Genomic DNA, 12,434 nt, shown 5'->3' with positions numbered 1-12,434 from the left:
AATTTGATACCTTGTGTTTCCATTTTGGTTCAGTTCAAAATCCTTTCTAGTTTCTATCATGATTTATTTATGGACCTATGGGATCCTTAAAAATGTTATTCCTTTTCTAAATAGTTTGGATTTTTCAGATACCTATTGACTGTGGATTCTCATTTTAAAGCTGTTGTGATTGGAGCATCTACTTTATATGATATCTGTCAATTGACATTGTCCAGGGTTTCCAGAACGTGACCTATGTTGGTAAGCATTCTGTGTACCCGTGAGAAGATTGCTTCTGTGGTCCTTGAATGGAATGTCCTGTAAATGCCCAGTGTGAAGTAGGTTGATAGTGTTCATATTTTTAATATTTTTACTGGCTTTTTTGGGGGGTGCCTACTTTTGTTATCAAGTCTTGAAAGAGGGATGTTGAAGATGCTGCGTGTGTTGCCTATAGCTGTTTTACATTCTATCAGTTTCACTTCTAGTACTTTGAACCTTTCTATTTAGGGTGTACACATTTACAATCCTTCGTAATTGGACTTTAATAATAATCTTGATCATTGAACTTTATCATTACAGATTATACTTCGGTATAAAAAAATCTTTACAGCTGGACCATGGACAGTGTACTAGACAGGGTTCTCTAGAGAGATAAAACCAGATTGCTGGTAATTATATATATATTTATAAAGCTAGTTATATATATAACACAAGAAATGAACTGTTAAAATATATACAGATAGATAGATTTATAGTACAAGAAATGGACAGTTAAATTATAAAGCAGTACAAATGGCTCAGTGCAACTCACTCCCATGAGAGAGTTGTGAGACACTGGCAGTCTTTCAAGTCTTAAGGGCCGCCAGGTAGTCCTCTGTAGAGAGAGAGAGCTAGGCTATGCCAGCACAGGCAGCAAACAGCAAGGCAGGTCACCAACTATCAGCCAGGTCACCAGTTGTCAGTCCTCAGCTCCAGAGATGTAAATTCCAATCTTGTGGTCTTAAAGGGACCTCAACTTACAGCGACATAGTCCATAGTGTAGCACCAATGAAACACACAACTTTCCTCTAGTTCCTTAATGCTTTCTCCCCCTATCATGATCCCAATTCTACCTTACAAATCTGGCTAGACCAGAGGATGTACATAGGATAGGCATCCCACAGGTCGTGTAGCCTGTAAATTGAGGCACAGAACAAACAAGGCAGCCGCACACTGGTCCGATGATCAAAGAGCAAGAGACAAGAAAGGCAAGGCTCACCGAACCATTTATCTCTCCGCCCTTCAGTTAATCCCACTTGTGTCTATCGGCCAGGCTGGCAAATAAAGTAACTATCTCATGCAGTATCATGGTAAACAGAAAGAAAAAAAAAGACTGCAGCTGTCAAGGATTTTATTTTACTTGAACACCCAACCCACATCCCCATGGAAGCACTAAAAGAAGTCAATGTGCAGCATTCAGCAAACCTGCTGCAAAAGACCTTTAAAGTACGCAAGTGCAAAAGTGTCACTTTAAGGACCAATGTGCACCTGGCCCGTCATAGACATACAAAAGATGGCCAATGAATAACGAAGACCGAAGAATCACCTATACCTTTGAATTATGGCGTTGGCAATGAACATTGACTATCACCACGGGGCTGCTTGAAGAACAAACAAATCTGTCCTGGAGGAAGTACAGCCAGAACGTTCCTTAGAAGTGAGGGTGATGAGATTTCATTTCACATCCTTTGGGTACGTTATCAGGGGACCAGTCCATGGGGAAAGGTCCCTTGGTAAAGTCGAGGTGGTCAGTGGATTGACAAAGTGGGTGTAGCAATGGGCTCAACTGCAGCTATGACTAAGGACAGCTCAGGACTAGGGATGTGTGTTAGTCTGTTGTTCATACGATTGCTAAAAGCACACCAGCCTGTGGGATCATGAGGTGTCCATGGGATCAGGTATCAGACACCAAAGACCCAGAGCAAAAAATCCTATCATTGTGAATAATGGGGACTGCAGAGTGGAGACCCAAAGCCCATCTGTAGGCAACTGAACATCCCCTTTATAAAAGGGTCGCAAGGAAGAGACCAGTCAGTCAGGCTTTAGTATAGCACCAATGAAACACACAACTTTCCTCTAGTTCTTGAATGCTTCCTCCCCCTCACTGTCATGATCCCAATTCTACCTTACAAATCTAGCTGGACCAGAGGATGTACACTGGTACAGATAGGAAGTAGACACACAGGGAATCCAGGACAGATAACTCCCTTAGGACCAATAATGAGAGTAGCAATACCAGGAGAGTAAGGGGAAGGTGGGGGGGAGAAAGGGGGAACAGATCACAATGATCTACATATAACCCTCTCCCAGGGGGATGGACAACAGAAAAGTGGGTAAAGGGAGAAATCAGTCAGGGTAAGACATGAAAACAATAATACTAATTTATAAATTATCAAGGGTTCATGAAGGAGGGAGGGAAAAAATGAGGAGCTGATACCAAGGGCTCAAGTAGAAAGAAAATGATTTGAAAATGATGATGGCAACAAATGTAAAAATGTGCTTAACACGATGTATGTATGTATGTATGTATGCATTGTGATGAGCTGTATGAGCCCCCAATAAAATGGTTAAAAAGACCCTGAATGCTCAAAACAAGGATTGCTATGAGTTGAAGCTGACTTGACAGCATCTAAGGACATCATCGTCCCATGAAAGGACCGGATCGCTGTTGATCTTTCTTCCAATGGTGTCTGCCTTGACCTTCCAGCCTGCTTCATTCTGCCCACCTTCTGATGCCCCTCCATGTGGCAGGCTCCATCCTGGAGAAGCACACATGCCCTCTAGCTGTCTTGGTTCAGAGGAGACTCAGACTTGGGAGCCAGCATTCCTGGCTCCAGCTTTACCTTTGCCCTGAATCACTGTAGCTCAGTGGTTCTCAACCTGTGGGTCGAGGCCCCTTTGGGGGTTGAATGACCATTTCACAGGGGTTGCCTCTTTCATAACAGTAGCAAAATGACAGTGATGAAGTAGCAACGAAAATAATGTTATAGTTGGGGGTCCCCACCGCATGAGGAACTGCATGAAAGGGTCGCGGCGTGAGGAAGGTGGGGAGCCACTGCTAGCTAGTACTTCCATTCTCTGAGTCTCACTTTCCTCTATTACAAAGCGGAAACCTGCCCTCACCCCCCAATACCTGTGGACAAGGGAAAATAACTTTTTGAAGCAGAGTCTTTCTGCCTTACTTTCTTCTGGGAGAGATGGAGGGAGGAGGGGACTCAGGTGCAGGGCCTCCCTTCCCTTTGAGAAGTAGACCATGATGTGATCTAACATTATGCACTTACTTCCATGATGAGATATGGTATGAGCAGCTTACTGCTGCTGATTGCTCTCTCCTGGGGTTCCGGGCCCTCTGTGATCCTGGTTTTTAGAAAAACAACAGGGGGACAGGTACCCTATTTATCGATTCCTCCCATGGCCCCAGTTCTGTCGTATGGGAACTTGCTTCTTGGCCTCTCAAAGCCTGATACTCTCGGCCCTGGGCAGTCCACAGGGGCTTCACCCTGTCCTGCTGCTGGGAAGGCCACCGACAAGGTCCACAGGCAGCCTGGGTGTACACCTGGCAGTCAGCTAGGTGATCTCCCTGAACTGGCCTGATGTGGCTTGTTTCTCCCATAAGCATCTTCAGAGATCTTTTTATGATGATGTTCCAGAGCAGGACCCACTTTTAGATGCTCTCTCTTGACAGAATCTCCTCCCCATGACCCGAGCGCGCCCCGCCCCCCAGTTCTACTGCTTTTCTAATACAAATCCGGAACATCTGGCCAGTCTCAGCTGTATTATCCTTTGAGAAAAGGCTTCAGTAGGTTGCGGTATCGTTCAGTGTCCCCACTGCTCCCGCCCAAGTCCTTCTCTGTCTCAAGCTTACTGGTAAAATCCCGGAACGACTATACAGCCCAGTTGTGCTCAGGCGTGACCTGCCTCAGGTAGCAAAATGAAGACTGAGCGACAGTTTCACTTTGAATGGAGAACTACAAGTCAGCTGGCGCCTTTATGTCTTTTATCCTTAGTCAGCCGCTGGAAAGATCCCTGATGGGAGCTGCTCGGCCCAGCCGGGCCTGGGGTGAAGATGGCAGGGAGGAGTTGCAGCTGACCCGCCATGAACATGTCATGTGGGCCAGCTTTGTGACTGGGAGCCCCGGGACTTCTTCCCTGGGAGGTACAAACCGTGCAGTGGAGCTGGCACAGCAGGCCCGCAGCAGCGAGGAGCACACCTGTCTCGTCTGTGCCGTGGCCTGAGAGCTCTGTGTCCTCAAGGCCCAGTGCTGCGGTCTTTGAACCTGACCTGTGTCACTGCCACCCTGTCGGTCTAGTCTAGTAGTCTAGCTGGCTCTGTTCCAGCTGCCCCACACGCGTGGAGTCCTTGGCTTGAGAAATTAATTGTAGATATGAATTCTTTTTAAGATACGAATTCTTATTCCCCAGCAACGGACACAGCTCACCCACGAGCCATCAATGAGCTCATTTTTAAACATCCACATTGCTTGGAAGTTGGATGCATGATCATATAAAATTATTTTATTAAAATAGAAAAGTTTTCCAGTATACTGCATTGACGACATTTATACAGAAAAAAATAAATTGCAACAGACATGCTATCTCAGCACTGAGATCATCTGGAAGCTTTAAGTGCCCAGTTTGCAACAACGTTTTGGTATAATCAGCATATCACCATGTATTTCAGGAGGTACACATTATAATACTGAAAAGAACACTTCATGTCGAATCTAAGTTCAGGTGCATACAAACAAGAAGTATTACATTGAATAGCTTATTTCAAACTGTGAAACATTCGAAGTATTTAAGTTCTTTGACAACATGCAAACATTTTAATACTTAAATTGGCATTTTTAAATACATAAATCATAATTCTTTATAATGCTATATAAAAAGCCCCACAGAACACTTATCTACATGTGTCTTCATGAACGGAAAGGACTGCGTTAACACGCGTGATTGTCGTTTTACAAATATGGCTATTCACCTTCCTCATAAGAAAATAGAAAAGTCATGTATTATTTACATGAACTACAATGATTTTATTTGGGGGGGGGCTCTGTATATAAGTAGCAGCAATTGGTTTAAAGACTGACGCTTAAAAACTTTAACTTCAACTTGGACGAATACCTAAGAATATATGTATCTGCCTAATTAAAACAATTGCATAAAGCGCGATGCTTTGAGGCGGTGAAACTTCTCCCTTTCTGGAAAGTCACCGGCACACACCGGTGACAACGGCGGCAGTCCTCAGAACACGGCTCTGCCGCCGCTCCTTTCTGATGGACGTGAGGAGGCTCCTGACAGGCGGCTTTGTAACTACAATCGGACTGATGTATTTGCAAAGATGCTCTTCATTTTCTACTCAAATCGCGGCGGCCCCTCACTTCTCGATCGAGTAGGTCATTTCCTGTAACCAGACACAAACACCCAGGGAACCTTCATACTGACAGAGAGGGAAATGGGGTTTCTGTGGCCTGAACCCCATCGTGGAGTTAGCTAGCTTCTTATCTGGCGAACAATGGCTTGGGCCTTGGGGCCCCTGCCCTTCTTTCAGGACGGAGGGCCCAGCCAACCACTAAAAGGGACCATCAAGCAGGGGTCCACCGGAGCCGCTGGTGCTTGAGGAAGCAATGTGACCTTGGCCGAACCCCGATCCACTCGGCCCACGAATGCTGGGAGAAACACTGTGTGGTGCTCAGAGGTGACGTGTGCGCTTTCTTGGCCACCGGGCCCAGCCTCACCCCGGCAGTCCTGAAGGCTTCGCCAGCAGAGAAGTCTGGGTGAGAGGCATTGTGCACCCTCGGTGGGCACTCAGTTGTGTCTCCAGAGCGAGGGCAAGGCCAGGCCGAGGCTGTAGAGGAAGAGGCGGGCGCCGTGCGGAGGTCCAGCGCGGGGGCTGGCTGAGGGCACGCTACTGGACACCCGCACCTGGGAGATGACGAGGGCAGACAGAGGCACATGGGACGCCAGAGTCGGGCTGTCGGAATTGATGAGGGATTCGATCTTCTCTGCTTCCTTGTTGCACGCCTCAATCTGGGAGGGGAAAAGCAGAGTCTCTTAATCAGAGGTCCTGTGAAGAAGTCCAACCCATCCGCGCCACACACAGCCCTGGCCCGGAGGGAACAGAGGCTGTCCCTTCGTTCTTCTTAGTCTCTTTAGTACCGGAGTTCCAACAGCATTAGTGGAAAGCAAACCAGCCACGCTGCACAGCAGCACGCCTCTGATAAGACAGCTGCTTCCCTTTCTCCCCCTGTTCCCTTCGGACCCACTCCCAGAGGCAGAGTGGCCTGGGATATACCAGCAGCTGCTGTTTACAGGAGTAGACGTGATGGTAGGTTTATGATGGCACTGGTAGCCCATTGTCCCATGCCCTTCAGTGGAGTCCCCACCCCCTTGATGCTGAACCCGGGCCCCGTGGATGACCACGCACCTCGACATTGGAAGGGCAGAAGCTGAACTCGTCCCCCCCCCCCCGCCGTCCCCAGCTCAGTGAGGTTTCCCTCTACAGTGGGGGCACAGCCCTCAGAGACCAGGGTCTGTTCCTGGGCACTAACCTGGTCCTGCTGGGCTCATTCCTGGTTGGGGAAGACCCACTAGAGCAGGCCTGAGTTTTTAAGATCTGGGTGAACTAGGTTTGGGGCTTTCTATTCCTATAAAGAGTGACAGTCTCAGAAACTCACAGGAGCAGTTCTACCCCTGTCCTCTAAGGTCACCGTGAGTGGGAATCGACGAGATGACAGAGAAAGAGAGAGAGAGAGAGAGAGAGAGAGAGAGAGAGAGAGAGAGAGAGAGAGAGAGAGAGAGAGAGAGAACGAGAGCGAACTGGAGTGGGAAACATTAGGGGTCACAGTTCTGCTAGAAGCTTCTCCTTCTTAGGACAGACCTGCTGTAGAGCAACCGCGGGTCCTGCCTGGAGTTGGGAACCGCGGGGCTGGCTCAAAACAGCAGCCCCCAGCACTTTATTCCCTCAGCAGCTCCTCAACAATCCAATATCCCACTTCAGGATCCTGAGGGGTTCTTCCAAGTGTCCCATTCCAGGATTCCCCGCATTCTGGTTAGCGTTCCTGTTCACCCACATTGAGAGCATTCAGGTCCCTTCCAGGCTCATCGTGTGCGCCACGATCAAGCAGGCTGAAATGGGTCTGAGCCTGGTCTGTTCCCTCACTGCGTAACGCCCGGGCCTCAGCGGCACAAGCAGCTGGGAAGGAGCCCAGGGCTCCTTCCCCGCTTCCTTTCACGTCTGCACAGACAGCGTACGGACTCCTAACTTGGTTCCCTCCCTCCTTCACGGTCTGCTGTCCACCGCGTCCCAGGCACCGGTCACCTAGATAAGCGTTCTTGGGCAGCTGCTCTGGCCGGCTCCTTCCTACCCCGCCCAGCTGGCAAAACGGCTCCCCCCGGGTCCCGCTTTGTGCTGAGCCCCCCTCTGAAGGTCACCCAAACGGAAAAGGTTGCCTGGCAGTGTGCTGAGCCCTACCTGTAAAGCTTTGGGGTAATGATCAACCGGAATGATCAGGATCACAATTTCAGATTCAATGCTGAAGTACCCAAACACATCACACTGTGGGACAGACACGTGCATGCGGATTTTCTGAAGTATTTCCAGAATTGTTATTGGCTTTTTGCTTGTTACCTGGGAAGAGAAAAACATTTTAATACCCTCCTTACAAAACCAAAGAATTCTTGATGACTGCCAAGCCACCTTGCCTCAGGCTGCCAGTCAAGGAGACTTTGGACTAAGAAATCTCTGCTAGTGAATTCGGGTTTGTCCAGACTGGAGACCTTGGCAGCCAACTTCAATGCCCTCACCCAAGGCATTGTCCTTCCAAGGGAGTCATCTGGGCTGGGGTCACAGGTAGATTATCAAAGCCTTGCTGCAAAGGTGCAGGTTTTAATAAAAAATGGAGATCATTATCAAGGGCTGGGTGCTGGCTGCTACATTTCTGAAGTCCCGTCTCCCCAACAGGGAGCAGGAGGAGTCATGGGAACTGGGGAAGCTAACCCGGGAAGGCTCTGCAGTTCCCCTCGGGAGGAGTGGCGCTGAGTGTGAGGGGAAGCAGCCCTGCTCTGCCTCCGGCCCTGAGGATGCTTACTGTCTGTCCAGCAGGGGACCTTCTCCAGGAAAGGCTTTGGGTGACCGATGGTGGACCAGGTCACCACACAGCCGAAGTGGAGAGAAAGGAAGCACAGGGCCTGGGGGCCAAACCCTAATTCTGATGATAAGCTCTCTGGCCTGGGCTCGTTGCTCCTGTGAACATGAAGGGCTTCACCTGCCACTGGGGACAGTGCAGTCTATTCTGTAACATGACAGGGACAGTGGCATAGGCGCTGGTGGACCAGGCGGTGTACCTTAGCAATCGCGTCCAGCTTCTCCCTGTCGAATAAGACGCGCAGCATCCCGGCACACAGGGGGCAACAAGCTCCTGGGGAACAGAAGCAGTTTGTGCGTGTTCAGAATTGGAAACAGGATTCAGAATAGCTGGTGACACGATCAGTCCCTTGTTTTGTGCTGCAAGCATGGAAGGACGCCTGCACATACAGGCAGGTCCCTGGCCAACCCGGGGCGCCTGGTTGATACAGGTTCCCCGGCTTATCCTCCCTCTCCGCAAAGGAGGCCGCCGAGCGGGCAGGCAGCAGGACGCAGCCTGGTCTTTTGGGAGGTGAGGGGCCTGGCCTGGCTCAACCTCAAAACCCGCTGGTGTACCTGGGCAGTGTTGCCCGGACCTCTCTTTCTGCAGTGAGGGAGCTGGTGTTTGAGGGGATTCCTAGGTGCCTGATTCAAATATAATCTTAAAATGATTTTAAACCGTCAAAACTGTAATATAGGAACATGAGAGTGATCAGTGATTGTTACATTAGCAACCTCCCCATCCAGCCCCGCCCTGTCCCCCTTCAGTCCACTTTGTCTTGCTCTGTGCCACCTGACTCGACATGGATTTGTAACTGGTGTTTGGTCTGTCTCCTCCCGTGGACCATGGTCTCGGGGCAGAGGCTTGTTCTGCTCACTGTGCGTCCCCAGTGCCTAGAAACGTGTCTGCCATGGGTTGGAGGCTCAACAATGACTCGATGAGGTGATGGATGGAGGAATGAGCTCGGCAGGGGGCTAATCCAGTCTGTGCAGGCTCACAGCCCCTCTCCCCAAACCGATGTGAACTTGAGAAAACTGCCACTTACAACAGTCTGTATGACACAAGGTTTCCTGGACCGTGGACCACCAAACCACGGCCCTAGAGGCGAAGGCTAATCGAATACACCAATCACTAATTCGCTCTCCATTACCTCTTGGCAAGCAGACACACGCCTGTGTGCCCAGAACCACACTCTGCTGCACAAGCACTCCTGTACCTGTCCACAGACGGGGGCCTGACGCAGGAGGTCATCTGAAAACAGTTGCCAAGCTGTGTGCCAACCCCCAGACCAGATGACGCCCAGGAGCCTACCCGGGGGGGTGACGGGTTTGCACCCGGTCCCTGAGAGCGGAGGGCACTTCACAGCAGCACACTCGGCGAGAGAACCGTACTCCGCGGGGACCCCGACGGCCTGGCAGGGTCCATGGTAATCGACGGCCACCCGGTCCGAGTAGGCAGCACACACACTGCTGTAGGTCTCGCCGTTGTGCCCACACACGGGCTCCGTGGCTCTGCAGAAGGACTGGGGCGAACAAAGCACACTGAGCCTGGAAACGTCTGTCACACACTTCTCCTAAGCGGGCGTTCAGAGCAGGTCTGTTTGCAGGGAGAAAACAAACTCCGGGGACCCTCGTAAGCTGCTGAGATGGGCTGAGGGGGCATCCAGGAATACCCCAGCATGAGTTGAAGAGGGGACGCCTTAAGCCCCTGGGATTTGGGTGCTTATCTGTGAGAATGGGTATGAGATACACATTTCTATGAGTGGCAGGAAACAAGACGTCTCTTCAGGCAGGTGTGCAGTGTAGGGTGAGAGGACCCCCGAGCAGGGAGAAGATCAACAGTGGGGCAGACAGGGCCCATCCGCTGGGTTAGGAAATGTCAGCGACCAATCATGGCCAGGAAGAGGGAGAAGGAGGAAGAAGAGCCTGAGAATTCGGGGTAGAAAGTATAGTCAGAACTGAAGCTACGAGAGAAAATAAGCCAGGGCAAGACAAGCTGAAAGGGTATTTCTGACCACGAAGACCAGGGAGTGAGAAGCAGTCTTCTCAGCGCTCGCTGGCGGTTGGCAGGGGATTCCGGGCCCAAAGATGGGAAATCCCTGCTGGAGAAAGGCCCGTGGGCGTCCCTGTGGGAGCTGTCCTGACGGCTGCTGAAGGCAGATTTGGCATCCCCAAGAGAGGGAGAATGCGCCAGTGTGAAAGACGCCAAGTCTTAGAGAAATGCTGAATGACTTGTCAGTGCTGGGCAAGGGTGAATGTGACCGAGGAACAGAGAACCCCATTCCTGGTTGTCTTAATTCACATGCTTCCCAACCGGTTTTCTCACGAGTAACCGCAGAGCCAGGGGGAGCGGAATGGTGCTGAGGGGACCTACGGGTGTGCGACTGGACGTTTTTTCCTAGGCATGGCCTGCGGGAAGGTACTCCCTCGCACACAGGAGCAAGACAGGCCTGGTGACTGGGGGACAGAGCCAGCCTCGGGGATGGTTTGTTTGCAGTGGAGGCTGAGCTCTGTGGACTTTGGGCGAGTCACCGAGGTCTCCCTGTTGAGTCACCCGTGAACAATCACAAACACTGACGCGGAGGGCGCTTGGGTTCACCGTACCCGGCACAGGCCTTTGTAAGACAGGCTCTTTCCTCGCTGGTACAGAGTGCAGAGATTGTTGTGCTCCGTGTGGTCGGTGTCACAGACAGGATCGCGGGCCTGGTCACAGGCCAACTGTCGTGGCACACACTCGTACTGGTTGCATCCAAATTTATCAAAAGTGGTCAGGCAGACTTGTGGCTTCGGTATGCATCTGCAAAACACGAACGCAGCACTGTGTGTCCTTGGAGGGAGCGGGCGTGGTGGGGCCAGCCAAACCCTGCGCTGGGCACAGGCAGCCGGGCAGGAAGCAGGGTACAAATCGGAAACAGCAGGGAGTCCAGCACTCAGACGGAAGTGGCTTACCAGGTAGACAAGGACACGCAGACTTCGGTCACCCTGCACAGCGGGCCGGGAGAGCATCCTGGAGGAGGTGGTGGTCTAGCTGGGAGTAGAGGGTAAGGAGCATGCAGGACGAGCAAAATGGGGTTCGAGTGACCCCCACCCCCCCGGGCAAAAGCAAAGGATGCAGGTGGCAGAAGTGGCTGGAGATGAGGCCAGTCAGGTGGGCTGGGCTCCAGGGATGGGGGCCTTGCAGTCAGGAAGGAGGACACATTCGCAGGTGCTTAATGAGGTTCTGCTAAGGAGCCTTGGCAATCGAGGTAAGTGGCTATGCACCCGGCTGAAAGCCGGGAAGCTGGTGCTTCAAGCCCACCCTGCAGCTCTCCAGGGAAAGGACTGGAACTGACTGTCGGAACACGGACCCACAGCGTAGAGGCCCGGATGGCACCCCTCGGTGAGAGGCCTCGCTGGTGAGAATGGTTGTCTTGGGTGTTCATGACAAGGCTGGACGCCCCTGGGAGGAAGGGCATCTGTGTCTGCTCTACGTCACCCATGGAAGCACTGTGGGCACCTCTATTCCAGGGCTCTCCACCTTCCTCCTGCCGCGACCCTTCCATACAGCTCCTCGTGTGGTGGGGACCCCCAACCATAACATTATTTTCGTTGCTATTTCATCACTGTCATTTTGCGACTGTGATGAATCGGGTGATCCCTGCCTGCGAAAAGGTTGTTGGACCCCCAGGTTGAGAACCGCTGCCCTACTCTGACACGCACGGTCACCGTGGATCGGAACGGACCCGGCAGGGAATGGTTCCTTTCCGCTCTGTTAACGTGAGGCTGTGTTGAGGGCAGGCGGTCCTCTGCCACAGGCACGGTTCCAGGGGACATTTTCAATTTGTCACCACCGAGTAGGGTGGTAGTGGCGTGTGGCCATGGTTGGCCTTCACCAGGCTGTGGAAAGTCCCGTCCTAGTTCTAGTTCAGCAAGTGTTCTAATCACAAAAGCCTGTTGGATTTTGTAAAAAAAAAAAATTTTTTTTTTTTGCCCTTGGACTTTGTAAAGCCCCCGTGCCTAAGAGGACGCTTGTGTCATTGAGAACCACCAACTCTCCAACCACACGCAGTGCCGTTGAGTCGATGGGTGACTGTGGAGACCCACCAGACACGTCAAAGGGTGACAAGTCTCTGGGAATCTAGCTTTCCACGAGCTTCCCCGTCCGGCTCCTCTCCTGGTGGCTGAGAGGTTGTATTTTTTTTTTTAAACCATGATTTCCACGTTTTCAAGCCTCGAGTGGAGCTGGACGTGGGAGATGGGGGTATAATGCAGAGGGGAGATTGGGGGTATAATGCAGAGGGGAAGATGGGGG

General features: G+C 51.4%; 1 protein-coding gene across 1 annotated transcript in view; it reads right to left on the bottom strand.

Moving 5' to 3' along the window:
• Positions 1-4,511: 4,511 nt before the first annotated feature.
• The window catches only part of RECK (reversion inducing cysteine rich protein with kazal motifs), a 74,301-nt gene continuing 66,378 nt past the window's right edge, over positions 4,512-12,434 (bottom strand). The window contains exons 17-21 of the mRNA XM_075560133.1: positions 10,748-10,940; positions 9,456-9,666; positions 8,365-8,438; positions 7,493-7,648; positions 4,512-6,048 (exon numbers count right to left, since the gene is read on the bottom strand). Coding sequence (XP_075416248.1) covers positions 5,827-6,048; positions 7,493-7,648; positions 8,365-8,438; positions 9,456-9,666; positions 10,748-10,940 — 856 coding nt within the window. The 3' untranslated portion in view covers positions 4,512-5,826. The remainder of the gene's footprint in view (positions 6,049-7,492; positions 7,649-8,364; positions 8,439-9,455; positions 9,667-10,747; positions 10,941-12,434) is intronic.

Source organism: Tenrec ecaudatus, chromosome 10 (genome assembly GCF_050624435.1).
Source record: "Tenrec ecaudatus isolate mTenEca1 chromosome 10, mTenEca1.hap1, whole genome shotgun sequence".
NCBI lineage: Eukaryota > Metazoa > Chordata > Mammalia > Afrosoricida > Tenrecidae > Tenrec > Tenrec ecaudatus.
This window is presented reverse-complemented; position numbering and strand designations above follow the sequence as displayed.